The sequence below is a fragment of the Protopterus annectens genome, chromosome 7.part0, assembly GCF_019279795.1.
Source record: "Protopterus annectens isolate FY-2018-M chromosome 7.part0, PAN1.0, whole genome shotgun sequence".
Lineage (NCBI taxonomy): Eukaryota > Metazoa > Chordata > Ceratodontiformes > Protopteridae > Protopterus > Protopterus annectens.
This window is the reverse complement of record NC_056739.1, coordinates 1,990,285,575-1,990,300,848: the sequence shown is the minus strand read 5'-3', so window position 1 is coordinate 1,990,300,848 and position 15,274 is coordinate 1,990,285,575. Positions and strand designations below refer to the sequence as shown.

The following is a 15,274-nucleotide window of genomic DNA, read 5'->3' as shown; positions in this document are numbered from 1 at the left end:
CCAGTCTGTGTCTTGTCACTTGACCATGTAGTTCTATTTTTCTCCACATACTTCACCCATTTTGTGGCTGAACTATATTAATCACCTGAAGTTCACCCTTCTTTCCTGTACTAGTCCTCCTGTCAGTAGTGGCTGGACCTATGTAAGTAATCCTTCACCATGCTCAGTTTTGCTGAATAGCATCTTGTCTCTCTGGCCCCCATTCTTTTCTGTCTTCCCCTTCCTTGCCATTGACTGTTTCTCCTGACCATGTAGCTGTTTTTGATTGTTTGCTTTTGTAAGAATGCTGTCTGACATAATCAACAAACAAAAAATGAGAAAGAAGTTGTCCTATTTAGTATGTTTTGTTACACAGCTGCTCTGTTGACGTTTGTATTTGAGTACATTTTTGAAATGCAGTTATGGTTTATCCTGTCTGAAATGTTTTGCTTTTATGTTATGATAGGTTTACTGTGCTACCTAGCTTTTACTAACATACATACAAGCTGGGTTCCACTTCTTTGTGCATGTCTGATAGTCTGGATCTGGGATGTGTCTGAAAAGTGTGGGTGAAAACTAATCCACTTACTGGTTGAAATCGTGCAAATTTGGTTGTGCGTCCCTTATGGCCTCACCAAACCTCCACCTTTAGGGCATGGTATTTTTTCAAGTACAATATAATTATAACATTAAAAGCTGCTGTGTAATTTATTGGGAGAGTTGAAACAGCTTTAGTAAATGTATTTTTTGCAAATGTATAACAGTTGGAAAAAGTAGTGCCATATTTCATAAAAGTAAATTGTGCGATATGTAAATACGCTTTTAGGTTGATATGGACCTGCTGTACAAGTACATTGTAGCTGATTTTTTCCTGGCGAGTTTAATAAGTGTGGTTGAAGACAAAAACAGCAGGCCATAAATTAACAGGTTAGCCGTTTCGTTATAGCTCATGTTTTGTTTTTTTGAGGTAGAGACAACTCTGATGTAGCAACAGGTTAATTTTGGCTTGTTGGCTTCCATAAGATAACAAACTTGAAGTAGATTCAGAAGAAGGTGAAAGTAAAACACTGAATATGCCCCGTTTTCATGTTGTGACTTTTCCTTCCTTATTTTGATTTACCGTAGTATAATGTCAAGCACTGTTTCTCTTTATCATTAGACACTTCCTCCTTTAATTAGTTTGTTCCTGACTTCAGGGACTTTTTTTGCTTTAGTTTTTTTTCCATATTGGCTCCTTCATACATAGGGAGATTCTTTAATTTGGTGATCCTTGTTCATCAAACAGGACATGTTAGATCCACCAGCTCCATTTCAGTAATAAAAGTTTTTTTCCCCCCTGGTGTCCGTCCAGGTGCAGTTCTTAATTTCTTAATCTTTCAAACTTTGGGTAAAAATCACTATGTGTCGTCATGGTGTTGGGTGCTTCACTCTAAGTTAATCTTGAAGTCTTGCATGATGTATTTATTTGGTCCTTTTAAATTTATATTTCTGCTTAATTATTTTGAATGTTTTTGTCAGTAGCTTACTATAGTTTCTTCATTCAAATAAAATGTTAGAAGGGCTTTATGTTGTTAAACTGACTTTAAAATTGTGTCACTTTCTTGTCATAAAGATTTTGTTTTTGCCTTTCTTTCATTAGTGACTTTATTTATTATTTATTGCCTTTTTTAGCGGTCGATTCTTCAGAGTGAAGTTTCCAGCTGCTCTTGCAGTTGGGGCTAAGACAAAGATCACAGTAGAAACTGTTTTCACCCATGTTCTGCGACCATATCCTACCCATATCACACAGGCAGAACGTCAGTTTGTCATATTTGAAGGAAATCACTACTTCTTCTCCCCCTATCCCACAAAGACCCAGACCACCCGCATCAAACTAGCTTCAAGAAATGTGGAAAGCTACACTAAGCTGGGAAATCCTTCTAAGTCAGAGGACACTCTTGAATATGGACCCTTCAAAGATGTTGGCTCATATAGCCAGGTAAGTTAACATGCTGTAAATGTTTGATGTTGAAAGTTAAACGTTAAGCCCACTTTGCAGTTGTTTGACTGTCTGTATTACAAAGAGAAATCTGTTCTTTTTACTGCATATTGTTTAAACTGTGGTTTTCTGCCAGTGAACATATAGTGGATGTATCGTTTGGTATTGGCATAATGGTTAAATTTGCAAAACTAAATCGCCAAAAAAGCTCACAGAACTGAAACCTACACACCAAGGATGGCCAAAAACAAACACCAGCTGTCAGAACTGAGTGCTTTTGTTGTCATTTATTTTAAGAATTTCATCAAACTTAAAATCAAAGCTAACAAATTCACTTTAAATACCCAGTAAGAGCCAATGAAAAAATCCTGACTTCACTTCCTCACCGGCTCCATTTCAATGCACATTTCATGTTTAACATTTCATTAGGGCCAGGGATGTGTGTTTGCATTTAAATACAGCTGCCACTTAAGTTCTTTAAATTCTAGTAGTTTATTAGCATCGCCAATAAACTCTGTAATCTGCTCTAAAATAAATTTAAACCCACTAAAATCTTGACACATAATAGGTTTTGCTAGACCATTCTTCAGTTCTTTTATTATTGGTAGCTGCATTATGTTCTCTAATATGGTCTCATAACAGCCTTGTCGTCTTTCCTATGTAAAAACATTTACAAGTTTGACAGATGCTTAAATGCAAACCAAGCCATCCAAAACCACCATTCCAACTATTGGAAAAAGCTAGGAGTCAGTTTAGCGCTTTTGTTCCTTTACTTCTAGAACTTCTTCAGAAGATACTTAAATACACTACTAATCTAGAATTGCAGTTATAAAAATGCAAAGTCTTGTAATTAAATCAACGTTGTTCTAAGACCAGCTGTTTGCAAGCTAAAGTGTAATCACAAACGTTACATTTTCCACATTTAAATTTGTCTTAACATGGTTCAGATGCCCTTCATCTGTTTCAAAATATTGTTTGTGTCTGTCTTTTTATAGCAAAACTTAGGACATTCACCAGTGACAGTAACCAAATTTTTATTTCCCTGTAAAATACACCAATTGTTTTCAAAATGTTACAAATAGTTCCCATATCAGATGAAATGGGGAGGGGGAATCTAACTGCTTTCTTGCTTAGGAGCCCGAAGCAGAAGCAGTTTGCACGAGTGCCGGTCGGCCGCTACCTGAGTTTTCGTTTCTAAACTGAAGTTGAAGTCTTCTAAAGCTAAGTACCCTGTTGGGGGATCCTTTTTTCTTGCTCTAAACGATGTCAGAAAAAGTTAACAATTGTCTCGCCTGTGGAAAGCAAATACCACACTGAGACTTCCATTCTTACAGCATCACCTGTTTAGGCCCAGACCACGACGTTCCTCGCTGTCGCATTTGTGCTTTCTTCAACACCAGAACCATACGTCATCGGGCCCTTATTGTAGCTAGATATTTTCGCTCTGTCATCAAATTCTGATATGGCTTCGGTAAACCATCCAACTGCAGATCTTCCGAAAAAACGTAAAGATAAAGACAGACCACATGGGTCCAAAACTGCTGACACTTCGGTTAAGCTAGTAGTCGGTTCTCCAGTCCTCAGTGAGGCGCTTTTGCAGACCCTGATGCTCACTTCTGTGGATTCACAGGCTGCTACCGAGACCCTTTCGGAGTCTAGTATGCCGTGAGACTGTTATTTCGACTTAGGATCCTGCTGTTGTCTCTGCCTTGGATGGGTCTGGAGCCGCTGAGCAGGCACCGGCTTCTGAGGAAGTTCTTTGCTCTACAAGTACTCGACACAAACCGACGACTTCTTTCGTGCCTTCAGTTCTTTCTAAAACTACCGAGTTTCTAAGGCCTAGGGTACGAACTATGCCCAAAAAAACGACCCAAGCTCGGGCACCTGCTTCCTTGCCTCAATCTCAAATGCTTAAAATGGCAGAATTCCTTATTATGCTTATTAGGGAAAGCCAGGCTACCCCTTCCAGAAGAAAGAGACTTGTTCCCCGTAGTTTTATCTGAACAGGAGTCCGATGACTCTGATGCTTCTGAATATGAAGACATGCAACCCCTCTCAGCTTATGAGGATTTTGATGCAGAGGAATCCATTCCTTCTGCCTCTTCACCTGAGGATTTTTCATTTGTTGAAACCTACATACTTTAAGGGAGCATTTCCAATGGAAATTTCAGTACTATCCTCAGTCAAAAAAGAGACTCGAGGAATTCTTAGACTTACCACAGCACAGAACTTTAGCCATTCCTCCTGTCCTGGATGTTGTGGATGATGTTTTTCCTGGAATCCAGTTATACTCCTGACACCCTTCCTCTTGTTCCCAGGAAACCTGACAGGTGCTACAGAGTCCCTGACTCTCTCTCAAATTCCTTTTCAAAACTCCTGCTGCTGACCCAGAGGTCATCTCCCAAGGACCTAAAGGAATTAAAGCAACCTCAGCCAAGAATCTCAGACCGAGATTCCCTAGCGTTAGACAGGTGGGGTAAAAATGTATACACCTCTGCAGCTCTTGCTATTAGAGCACTAAATTCAGTTCCACATGCTGAAATATCAGCAGCATACCATGGAACTCTATCAAACAAAAAATAACTTCCTTTCCTGCTTGTGCAGAAAATAAAGAATTACAAGACGTTATGCATTCTGCAAGCCAAGTTACTAAGCACACCTTGCAATGTGGCTTTGATGACCTAGAAGCATCTTGCAGGGCAGCAGTCACTGGTTCTGTCCTTACAAGGCATGCTTGGCTTAAGGAACAGACCTTGCCAGACCATGTCAAATCAAAATTATTGGACGCACCATTGAACAAAGACAATTTGTTTGGCACCAAGGCAGAAGAGGTCTTAAGAAAAGATGGAAGAAAAAAATAAATCTCTGCAGACAGACTTTTTACAGGTTCAGCCTAAGAGGTTCAGTAAGCATTGACCATCCAAGCACTTGTCCTTTCTGGCCCCATCCAAGCCAGCTCAGCCCAGACCCAGGGGAAGCAGAACCCCCCCCCCCCCCCACAGACAGCAATCCCAGGGAATGCAGAGATCTAAGCAATGGAGTTACTCCTCTTCAAAAACAGGGAGTACTAAGCCACCCCCTTATGGTAAGAACTCACAATGACTTTACACCTCCACCCCTTACCTATGCCCACCTGCTTGTGCCCCTAGGAGGAAAACTCTCCTTCCATGCAAACAACTGGGCCTCTGTTACCAGTGACCGATGGATCCTCAACATAGTGTCCCAGGGATACAAATTTTATTTCCACACCTTGCCAACCCTAAAAGGGTTCCCAGATCATCTTCCAAACCAGTGGGCAGAGGCCAAAAAGCAAGTCCTTTCCCTGCTCTCCATGAGAGCAATACATCATGTTCCTGCAGACCAGACAGGCCAAGGATTCTATTCCAGACTTTTCCTAGTACACAGAAAAGAGGGCACCTGGCACCCAATCCTTGATCTATCCATTCTAAACACCTTTCTGGTGATACCAAAATTTTAAAATGCTCACCCTCCAGCAGCTTCTTCCTATGCTTTCCAAGGATGCTTGGTTAGCCACCCTAGACCTAAAACAGGCCTACCTGCACATCCCAATTGGGGAATCTTGCAGGAAATATGTACGTTTCAGGGCAGGATCTATGCACTTTCAGTTTTCTGCACTTCCCTTTGGCTTATCCACTGCACCCAGAGTTTCTACCCCTACTTAGACGATTGCCTGATTCAGGCAGAGAGTCAGGAAAAGCTGTTAAAGCACCTGACCTTTGTAAAGGACCTAATGACCTCCCTGGGGTATACTATCAACAAAAATAAATCAAAACTAGTCCCCACACAAAAAATTGTATTCTTGGGAGCAAGCCTAGACACAGCATCCCAGATGGCATTCCTTACTCCAGAAAAACAAGCCTACCTGATGGGCTACTTCTCTCAACTAGCCCACCAGAACCCAGTTATCTGCAAGGAAAATCCTGCAAGCTCTAGGGTTCTTGACCTTCTGCGTTCTACTTATTCCATATGCCAGACTGCATATGAGGAAACTACAATGGTAACTAAAAAACCTTTGCTGTCAAGACTCTCAAGACCTGGAAACTATCATACCAGTGATATTCTAAGGAAAGATTTTCTTTGATGGGCAACAGCATGCAACCACAACAAGGGACTTCCCTTCTCACAACCTCATGCTGCCCAGACCCTCACCACAAACGCATCAGACTATGCCTGGGGTACACACCTGGGCGGCAGGTGCAGTCAGGGCCATTGGCACCCAAATCCAAATACATATGCACATCAACCAAAAAAAAAGATGCTAGCTGTTCAGCACGCCCTGACAGCTTTCAGACCCCTACTCACCCCGGGGCCTCTACTGATCAAAACAAACAACACCACAGTGATGTGGTATATCAACAAGCAGGGAGGGACTCGCTCTTATCCTCCCTGCAAGCTCGCCATGACCCTTTGGCACACGGCCTCAGCCATGCAAGTACACCTGCTAGCACAATTCCTGCCAGGCTCCCTAAACTCTCTGGCAGACAACTTAAGCAGAAACCTGCTAGACCACAGAACCTTCACCCTTGTAACCCAGAAATGGGGCACCCGGAAGGTGGTCCTCTTTGCCTCCCACTCCTATCATCAGGTCAGCAAATTCTGCACCAGGGAACCTGACACCAAGGCATGGAAAGTGGATGCTCTATCCTTTCAATGGGTAAATCTCTTCGTCTATGCATTTCTCTCTGTACTACTCATTTCAAGGGTACTGCTCAAAATAAGGGAGGAAAAACCAAGGGCAGTCCTGATTGCCCTAGTCTGGCCACGCCAGCACTGGTACCCACTGCTGCGCAGCCTGTCACCCCTGCCACCATTGTGCCTACCTCAGATCCCAACACTCCTGACCCAGAAGAATGGAGAATTCATCCCCAATTGCAGACCCTCAATCTGGCAGCCGGGCTTATTCCCCGACCTCTCCTCAAGCTGCCAGCCTAAGCAAACAAGTCCTAGATGTTATACATGAGGCCAGACACCCCAGCACTAGAAAATGCTATGCCGACAACTGGAAAAGGTTTTGCACCTGGATACAGGCTAAGGGAGCTGAAACAGCACAGCCCTCCCTACCTCTTATCCTGGATTACCTAGCAGACCATACTACACAGGGGTCTATCCTTCTCTTCTATTAAAATTCATACCTCTGCCATCTCTGCTCATTACAGCACAGAGCCATCTCTCTTCTCTCACCCTCTCATCAAACCGTTCCTAAGAGGGGCTAACAACTTAAGGCCACCCAGAAGAGCTCCTACCCCAGTTTGGGACCTTACCTTTGTGTTGGAAAAGCTCACCCTACCCCTCTTTGAATCTGCAGCTTCAGCAGAGTTAAAAATTCCTGTCTTGGAAAACAGCCTTGCTTCTGGCCATCACTTCAGCTAGAAGAGTTGCAGAGCTACAAGCACTCATGGCTGTAGAGCCCTTCATCATTTTCCATGTTGACAGGGTCGCCCTCAGGACTTAACCCATCCTTCATGCCTAAAGTAATAAAAAATTTCTCCAAAGCCAACTTCACGTTTCTTAAGACAGAAGTGGCAAACTTCATGACACCCATGCAGATGGACAATAGAGGTACAACTGCTGAATCCTGCACAAATTAACTTTATAAGCACTTACACGAGTGCATGGATCATGCTGTCCCTAACAGAACCAAGATGCTATCCTCCAAAAAAAGGAAGCCAATCTGGTGGTCTTCTGCCATAAACAAACTCTACAACAGAAGAAAGAAACTGTTGCAAAAAAGAGTAAAATCCCATGATTTCAGGAATTCCCTGGTCAGCCTCAGTAAGAAGCTGAGATCCCTCATAAAATCCTCCAAAGCTAGTTATGAAAACAAAATTGCCACTGATTCTAAAGACAGCCACAAAGCATTCTATAGTTGTGTCAAGAATCTCGATCTGCTCTGAGTTACAGCACAATGATACTAAATATACAGAACCAAATGATATTTCCAACATCCTGGCAGATAGGCTCAGTGCTAACTTTACCCCCCCCCTCTCACCCCCCTAAAGGGCCCATCTTTATACTGGAAGAATGCAAAGTTCTTGTAATCACGGTTGCACAGGTAAAAACCTCACTCTCCAAAGCCAAGAACACAGTATCCATGGGACCTGACAACATCCCAGGCTGCCTTCTACACGAACTACAGAATGAACTGGCACCCCACATAAGTATCATGTTCATAGCCTCACCTCCGGCTTTGTGCCCATAGAATGGCGCACCGTGACGCTTATCCCACTCCACAAAGGGGGGCACAACAGACCCCGGGAACTACCGCCCCATTAGCCTGATGAGCCTGGTCTGCAAGGCCATGGAATGTCTCATCTTGGAACTCATAAAGATAGTGGAGATCTCCAAACTCTAGACCCCACACAGTTAGGGTTTGTAAAAGGCAGATCATGTCTCCTAAACCCAATAGACTTCTTTGAAGCAGTCACCAAAGCCATAGATGAGGGTAAGGTGGTTCACACAGCCTATCTAGATCTCGCCAAGGTGTTCAACACCATTCCCCACTCTTGAATAGTAAACTCACTAAATAGGTATAAATCCCTATGTCACAAGATGGGTTGCCAACTGGCTCACTGACAGAACCCACACCATGAAAGTAGCAGACTCCAAATTAGACTTCAGACCAATGACAAGAGGAGTACCACAGGGTTCAGTCCTGGGTCCTCTCCTGTTTGGTATCTACTTCTCTGAAGTACAGGCTAACACAGAAGGTCTTTGGCTAACTAAATTCACAGATGACTGCAAACTAGGAGCCATAATCAAAATTCCAAACTATGTGGACATCCTACAAAAGGGCCTCACTGAGACAGATGCCTGATGTCAAAGCCATGGTCTCAAGCTCAGTGTCAAAAAGTGCATAGTCATCCCCTTTGGTAAAAGCTCTGTACCCATGAACTATCACATAGGCGGTAGTCTACTTAACACCGGAAGGGTGATAAGAGATCTTGGGACACATGTGGACAGTAGTCTCTCCTTTGATGATCACATCGCCACAGTGGTCAGGAAATCCTTCTTCGTGGCACACCTCATCACAAAAGGTTTCTCATCCAGAAAAAAGAGGTCATTGTTCCCCTCTACTCATTGCTCATTAGACCCATTATAGAGTAAAACACCCCTTTTGGTATGTACCTCACAAGATATCTACAACAACTGGAAAGGCCGCAGAAATACCTCACAAAGAGGATTACTGGCCTCCAACAGATGCACTAGACAGAACTCAAAAAACTCCAGCTTTACTCCGTCGCATATAGCCTACTCGGAGGTGATCTCTGCCTAACATACAAAGCTATGTCGAACCCAGAGCTGTTGGACATCCTCCACTTAAAGAAATCCCAATCCCTCCAAGCCACACACTCTAGGGACCTAAACCTTGTCACCACAATAAACAGAACATGCTGGAGGGATAGATTCCTGTCCCAGAGACTTCCCATGCTCTGGAACAGACTACCTAGCTATGTCAAACAGAGCTCCTCATTAGCATTCTTCAAGAAAAATCTTGATTGGATGGGTAATAGGAAATTCACCCCAGGGATCACTTGCATGGTTCAGGTTGACAGTGGCACAGGCAAATAATTTTCTTGGGTGGCGAAAGCCAGTGTACGTTTTTGGCTAGGCTTGTATAGGCCCTAGGTCCAATAGCCTAGTACCTACATATGAACCAGTGAACCTAATAAGTGATGTCCAGTGTGGCTCTCAACCAATCCATTCATTTGCCCACCTTTTCCCCTAACCCACAAAACAAGGGGTAAAGGATTCTGCACTCTAGATGTGCACAGACAGCTCAGATTCTATCTGGATAGGACTACATCTTTTAGAAAAACTGACCAATTGTTAGTCTGCTTCGCAGCAGGGGCAGAGGGCAAGGCCATATCCAAACAATCTCCAAATGGATAGCATACTGCATCAGTTTCTGCTATAAACAGCACGGGAAACTGCCCCCAAAGAAGGTCAGGATGCATTCCACTAGAGCAACCTTCACCTTTGCAGCTTTTCTCAGAGGGGTCCCCACCAGGGACATCCTGGAGGCTGAAACATGGACTTCTGTTCATACCTTCACCAAGCATTACCATCTGCCTGTCTTCTCCAAATCCAGGGCAAGCTTTGCCACTGCAATCTTGCAGGGCATCCTAGCCAGACCCCAGTCTTCTTGACTGCCTCCACCCTTTTCAGCTTTGGGAATCAACCCAAGTGTGATGACTGCAACAGTGAAACACGAAGCACAAATTACAAATGTGTGCACTTACCATAAATGTAGATGTTGGAGTGTATTCACTGTTGCAGTCCTGTTTTCCCACCCTGCATCCCCCATGTCTCTCTCCCTCAATCTTCCTCTCTCCTTAAAGGGAATTTTTGGTATTTACTTTCTACTGGTGGTGTTCTTCCACCATAACCTAGCTCCCTATTTGGTGGCTCCTGACAGTTGGGGCAAGAAAAACTGATGTAATGGCGTCGGCTGCCTGATTTTATACCACTGACGACCTGATGTCAGTCCTGGAGTGACAGCAACTGACGCAGAAATACTAAGCCTCTAGTAGTCGGGCCAACTGAGGGCTACCCCTGGCAGGATAACCAAAGTGTGATGACTGCAACAGTGAATACACTCTAACCTCTACATTTATGGTAAGTGTAGACAACTGTGCTTTTTAAAATGGGAACATGTTTTGTTTCTCTCATACAGGTGACTTATTTCATTAACTTATCAACCAATGTTAAAGGATAGTTCCTCTTCAAAAATAACTGTTTAAGAAAGTAACATTAATTTTCAAAATAATTCTTGTCACTAATAATTTCTGATGGTGAAAGGCAGTTCATTCTTTTTCTTTATCATAAATAAAGGGTATTTCCTATAAAAATTTTTTTCCCCATTTTTTATTTTTGGGCCCCCCAAACCTTTTTTTTTCCCCCTTTTTTTTTTTAAAAAACCCCCCCACCAAAAAAAAAAAAAAAGGGGGTAAAAAAAATTTCTGCAAATTCCCTTAGTTTTTTGGGTGGGGGCCCCAAACAAGCCCCCCAAAGCTTCCAGGAAAAATTTTCCCTAATTTTGAATTGGGGGGGGGGGGGGGGGGGGGGGGGGGGGGGGGGGGGGGGGGGGGGGGGGGGGGGGGGGGGGGGGGGGGGGGGGGGGGGGGGGGGGGGGGGGGGGGGGGGGGGGGGGGGGGGGGGGGGGGGGGGGGAAAAAAAAAAAAAAAAAAAAAAAACAAAAAAAAAAAAAAAAAAAAAAAAAAAAAAAAAAAAAAAAAAAAAAAAAAAAAAAAAAAAAAAAAAAAAAAAAAAAAAAAAATAACAAAAAAAAAAAAAAAAAAAAAAAAAAAAAAAAAAAAAAAAAAAAAAAAAAAAAAAAAAAAAATAAAAAAAAAAAAAACAAAAAAAAAAAAAAAAAAAAATTTTTTTTTAATTTTTAAAAAAATAAATTAATTTAGTTTTTTTTTTTGGGGGTTTTTTTAAAAATTAAATTTAATAATATTTTTTTATTAAAAAAAACTTGTAAAAGGGAAAATTTATTGTTTTTGATAAAATTTTTTATTTTGAAAATAAATTTTTGTAAAAATTAAAATTAATTTTTTAAAAAAATTTGATTAATTTAATTAAAATTTTTATTATTTTATTTAAATAAAATTATATAAATTTTTTTTAAAAAAAAATTAAAATTTTTTAATAAATTAGATTTATTATTATTTTATTTTTTATATATTTTTAATTTTTTTTAAAGGGGGGAATTTTTTAAATTTATTAGTTGTTTTTAAATAAAAATTTTTTTTTGGTTTAAATTAAAAAATTTTAAATAATTTATAATAATTATTTTAATAAAATTTAATTATTTTAAAATATATAAAAATAATAAAAAATATTTTTAATTATGTAATTAAAATTTTTTAAATAATGTTTTTTTTAATAATTTATTTATTAATTATAAAATTTTTTTATTTTAAAATAATTTTAAAAATAAATTAATTTAAATAATTTTTGTATAATAATTTATTTATATTTTTTTTTATATAAAATATTAATAAAAAATAATTTAAAATTTATTTAAATTTTAAAAAAATGTAGATAAAAATTAATTAAATTATTTAAAATATATTTATTATTAAAATAATTAAAAAATTTTTTTTATGTTAAAATTTAAAATTTATGTAAATTTTTAATAATTAATAAATTAAAAAGTATGATATAAAAAATAATTATTTTTAATATAATTTATATATTTTTTTTTTTTTTAAATTATTTTAATAATTTGATAATAATAAAAATTTAAATTATTTTATTTATGTTTAATAATATTTTTTTTATATATATATATGTTATATATATATATTTAATATATATATATATATTTGTATTATATATATTATTATATATAATATTTTAAATAATAAAATATAATATTATATATATATATATTATATTGTTTATAATTTTAATTTATTTTATAAATATATATATATATTTATATATAAATTATTATTTTTAATATAATAATATAGGGTTTTATATAATATAATGATGTTAATAATATATATTTTATTATATATATATATGTATTTATAATATATATATATGTATATAAAAAATATATATGTTTTAAATTTTATGTATATATATATATATAATTTTATATATATAATTATAAAATTTATATATATATATATATTATAAATATATTTGTTTTAATATATATATATATATATATTATATATATATATATATATATTATATAAAAATTATGTATTAATATATATATATATTATTTAATATAAAAATTATATTGTTGTAATATATTATATATTTTGGGGGTTATAATAAAAATAAAAAAATTTTTGAAAAAAAAAAATAATTTTTAAAAAAAATGAAAAAAAATTAAATTTTTGTTGAAAAATAAATAAAATATAAAAAAAATTATAAAAAAAAAAAAAAAATTGGATAAAAATAAAAATGTACATAAAAATAAATAAAAAAAAATTTTGAAAATATAATATATTTTTATATACAAAAAATATAAAAAAAAAAATAAAAAATAATAAAAAAAATTGTTATAATAAATTATATATATATTTGTATATAAATAATATATAATATATATATATTATTATTATAATATATATAATGATTATATTAAAATATATATTGTTATTTAATATTTTTTAAATATTATAAAATATATATATGTGTTTTATTTTAATATATATATTAATATTAATATATTATATGTGTATTTATTATATATATATATATATATTTTAAAATTTTATATATTATTTTATGTATATATATTTTGTAATATATAATAAATATGTTTTATAATTATATATATATATATATATATATATAATATAATTATGATATATAATATATAAAATATATATATAATTTTGATATAATAATTTATATTAATATATAATATATATATATATTTATATTTATATATATATTTTGTATATATATAATTTTATAATATTATTTTTGAAATATATATATGTATATTATATAATATATATATATATATTATATTTTTATATATATATATTTTTATATATATGTTTTAAAATTATATATATATGTATATATTTTGTATATTAAAAAATATAATTATATAATAATATATATAAATATATAAATTTTTGTGTTATAAAATATATTGTGTTTTTTATTGTGTTTTATATAAAATATATATAAAAATATATATATATATATATATATATATATATATATTTTTTTTGTTTTAATATATATATATTTTAAAATTATTTTTTGTGTTTTTTATTATATAATATATATATATATATATATATATTATATATGTGTGTAAATATTATATATTATGTATTTTTATATATATTATATATTTTGTATATTTTTAAAAAAATTTATAAATAAAATAAATATATAAATGATTAAATTAAAAATATAATTAAATATTAATATAATAATAATTAAATAAATTATAATTATGTATTTTTTAAAAATTATGTTATATATTTTTAAATGATATATGATAAAATATTTTATATGTTATATATTTTTTTATTTTTTTAAATTTGTTTTTGTATATATATTTTTTTGTATATATTATTTATATATATTGTTATATATTGTATATATTTTTAATTTTATATATATATATATATTATATATATAATTTATATATATATATATATATATATATATAATTTTGTGTGTTTTATTTTTTATATATAATTTTTATATATTAATATTTATTATATATATATTGTGTGTATATATATATATATAAAATTTTTTTTTTAAATTATATATATATATATATATAATATATATAATATAATTTGTATAATATATATATATATATATATATATATAATTTGTGTATATATAAAATTATATATATATATATATATATATATACATGTGTTATATAATATTATTATATATATAATAATATGTATTATTATAATATATTATAATAAAATAGTGTGTTTTTATTAATTTTTTAACAATTGTGTATTTTTTTTAAATTTTAAAAAGTTTTAATATATATATATATATTTTGGTGTAATATATATATATATAAAATATTATATACGTGTTTTAATAATATTTTAATATATAAAAATTTTATTAAAAATTATAAATATATAATATATTTATATATATTTAATATAATTTTTTTGTGTTATAATTTTATATATAATATAATAAAAATGTTTTTTATATATATATATTAAACTTTTTAATATATATAATTTTATATATATTTTTTTATATATAATAAATTTTTATATAATATATATAATGTGTGTTATATATATTATATATAATATATATATATATATATAAAAAAAGGTGTTTTTATATATATATATATAAATTTATATATTTTTGTGTTAATATAATATATTTGTTAATATGTATATATGTTAAAAAATATATATATATATAAAATATATGTGTGTGTATAAATAATATAAAATGTGGGGGTTTTATATTGTATATAAAAATATATATATATAGATATATTTGTGTGTGTGTTATATGTAATATATTTTATATATATTTTTTATATATATATATATATATATATTGTGTGTGTGTATATATTATATATATATATATTTTTATATATATATATATTGTGTGTGTTATATGTATATATATATATATATATATATTATATATATATTTTTATTAGAATATATTATATATATATATATATTTTTTTTATATGTATATATATATATATATATATATATATATATAAAAATATGTTTTTTAATTTTATATATATATATATATATTTTTGTGTGTGTGTATATATATATATAA

At 33.2% G+C, this 15,274-nt stretch overlaps 1 protein-coding gene across 1 annotated transcript in view; it reads left to right on the top strand.

Moving 5' to 3' along the window:
- RPN1 (ribophorin I) overlaps positions 1-15,274 on the top strand; it is a 937,203-nt gene that overhangs the window by 171,632 nt on the left and 750,297 nt on the right. The window contains exon 3 of the mRNA XM_044078412.1: positions 1,651-1,957. Coding sequence (XP_043934347.1) covers positions 1,651-1,957 — 307 coding nt within the window. The remainder of the gene's footprint in view (positions 1-1,650; positions 1,958-15,274) is intronic.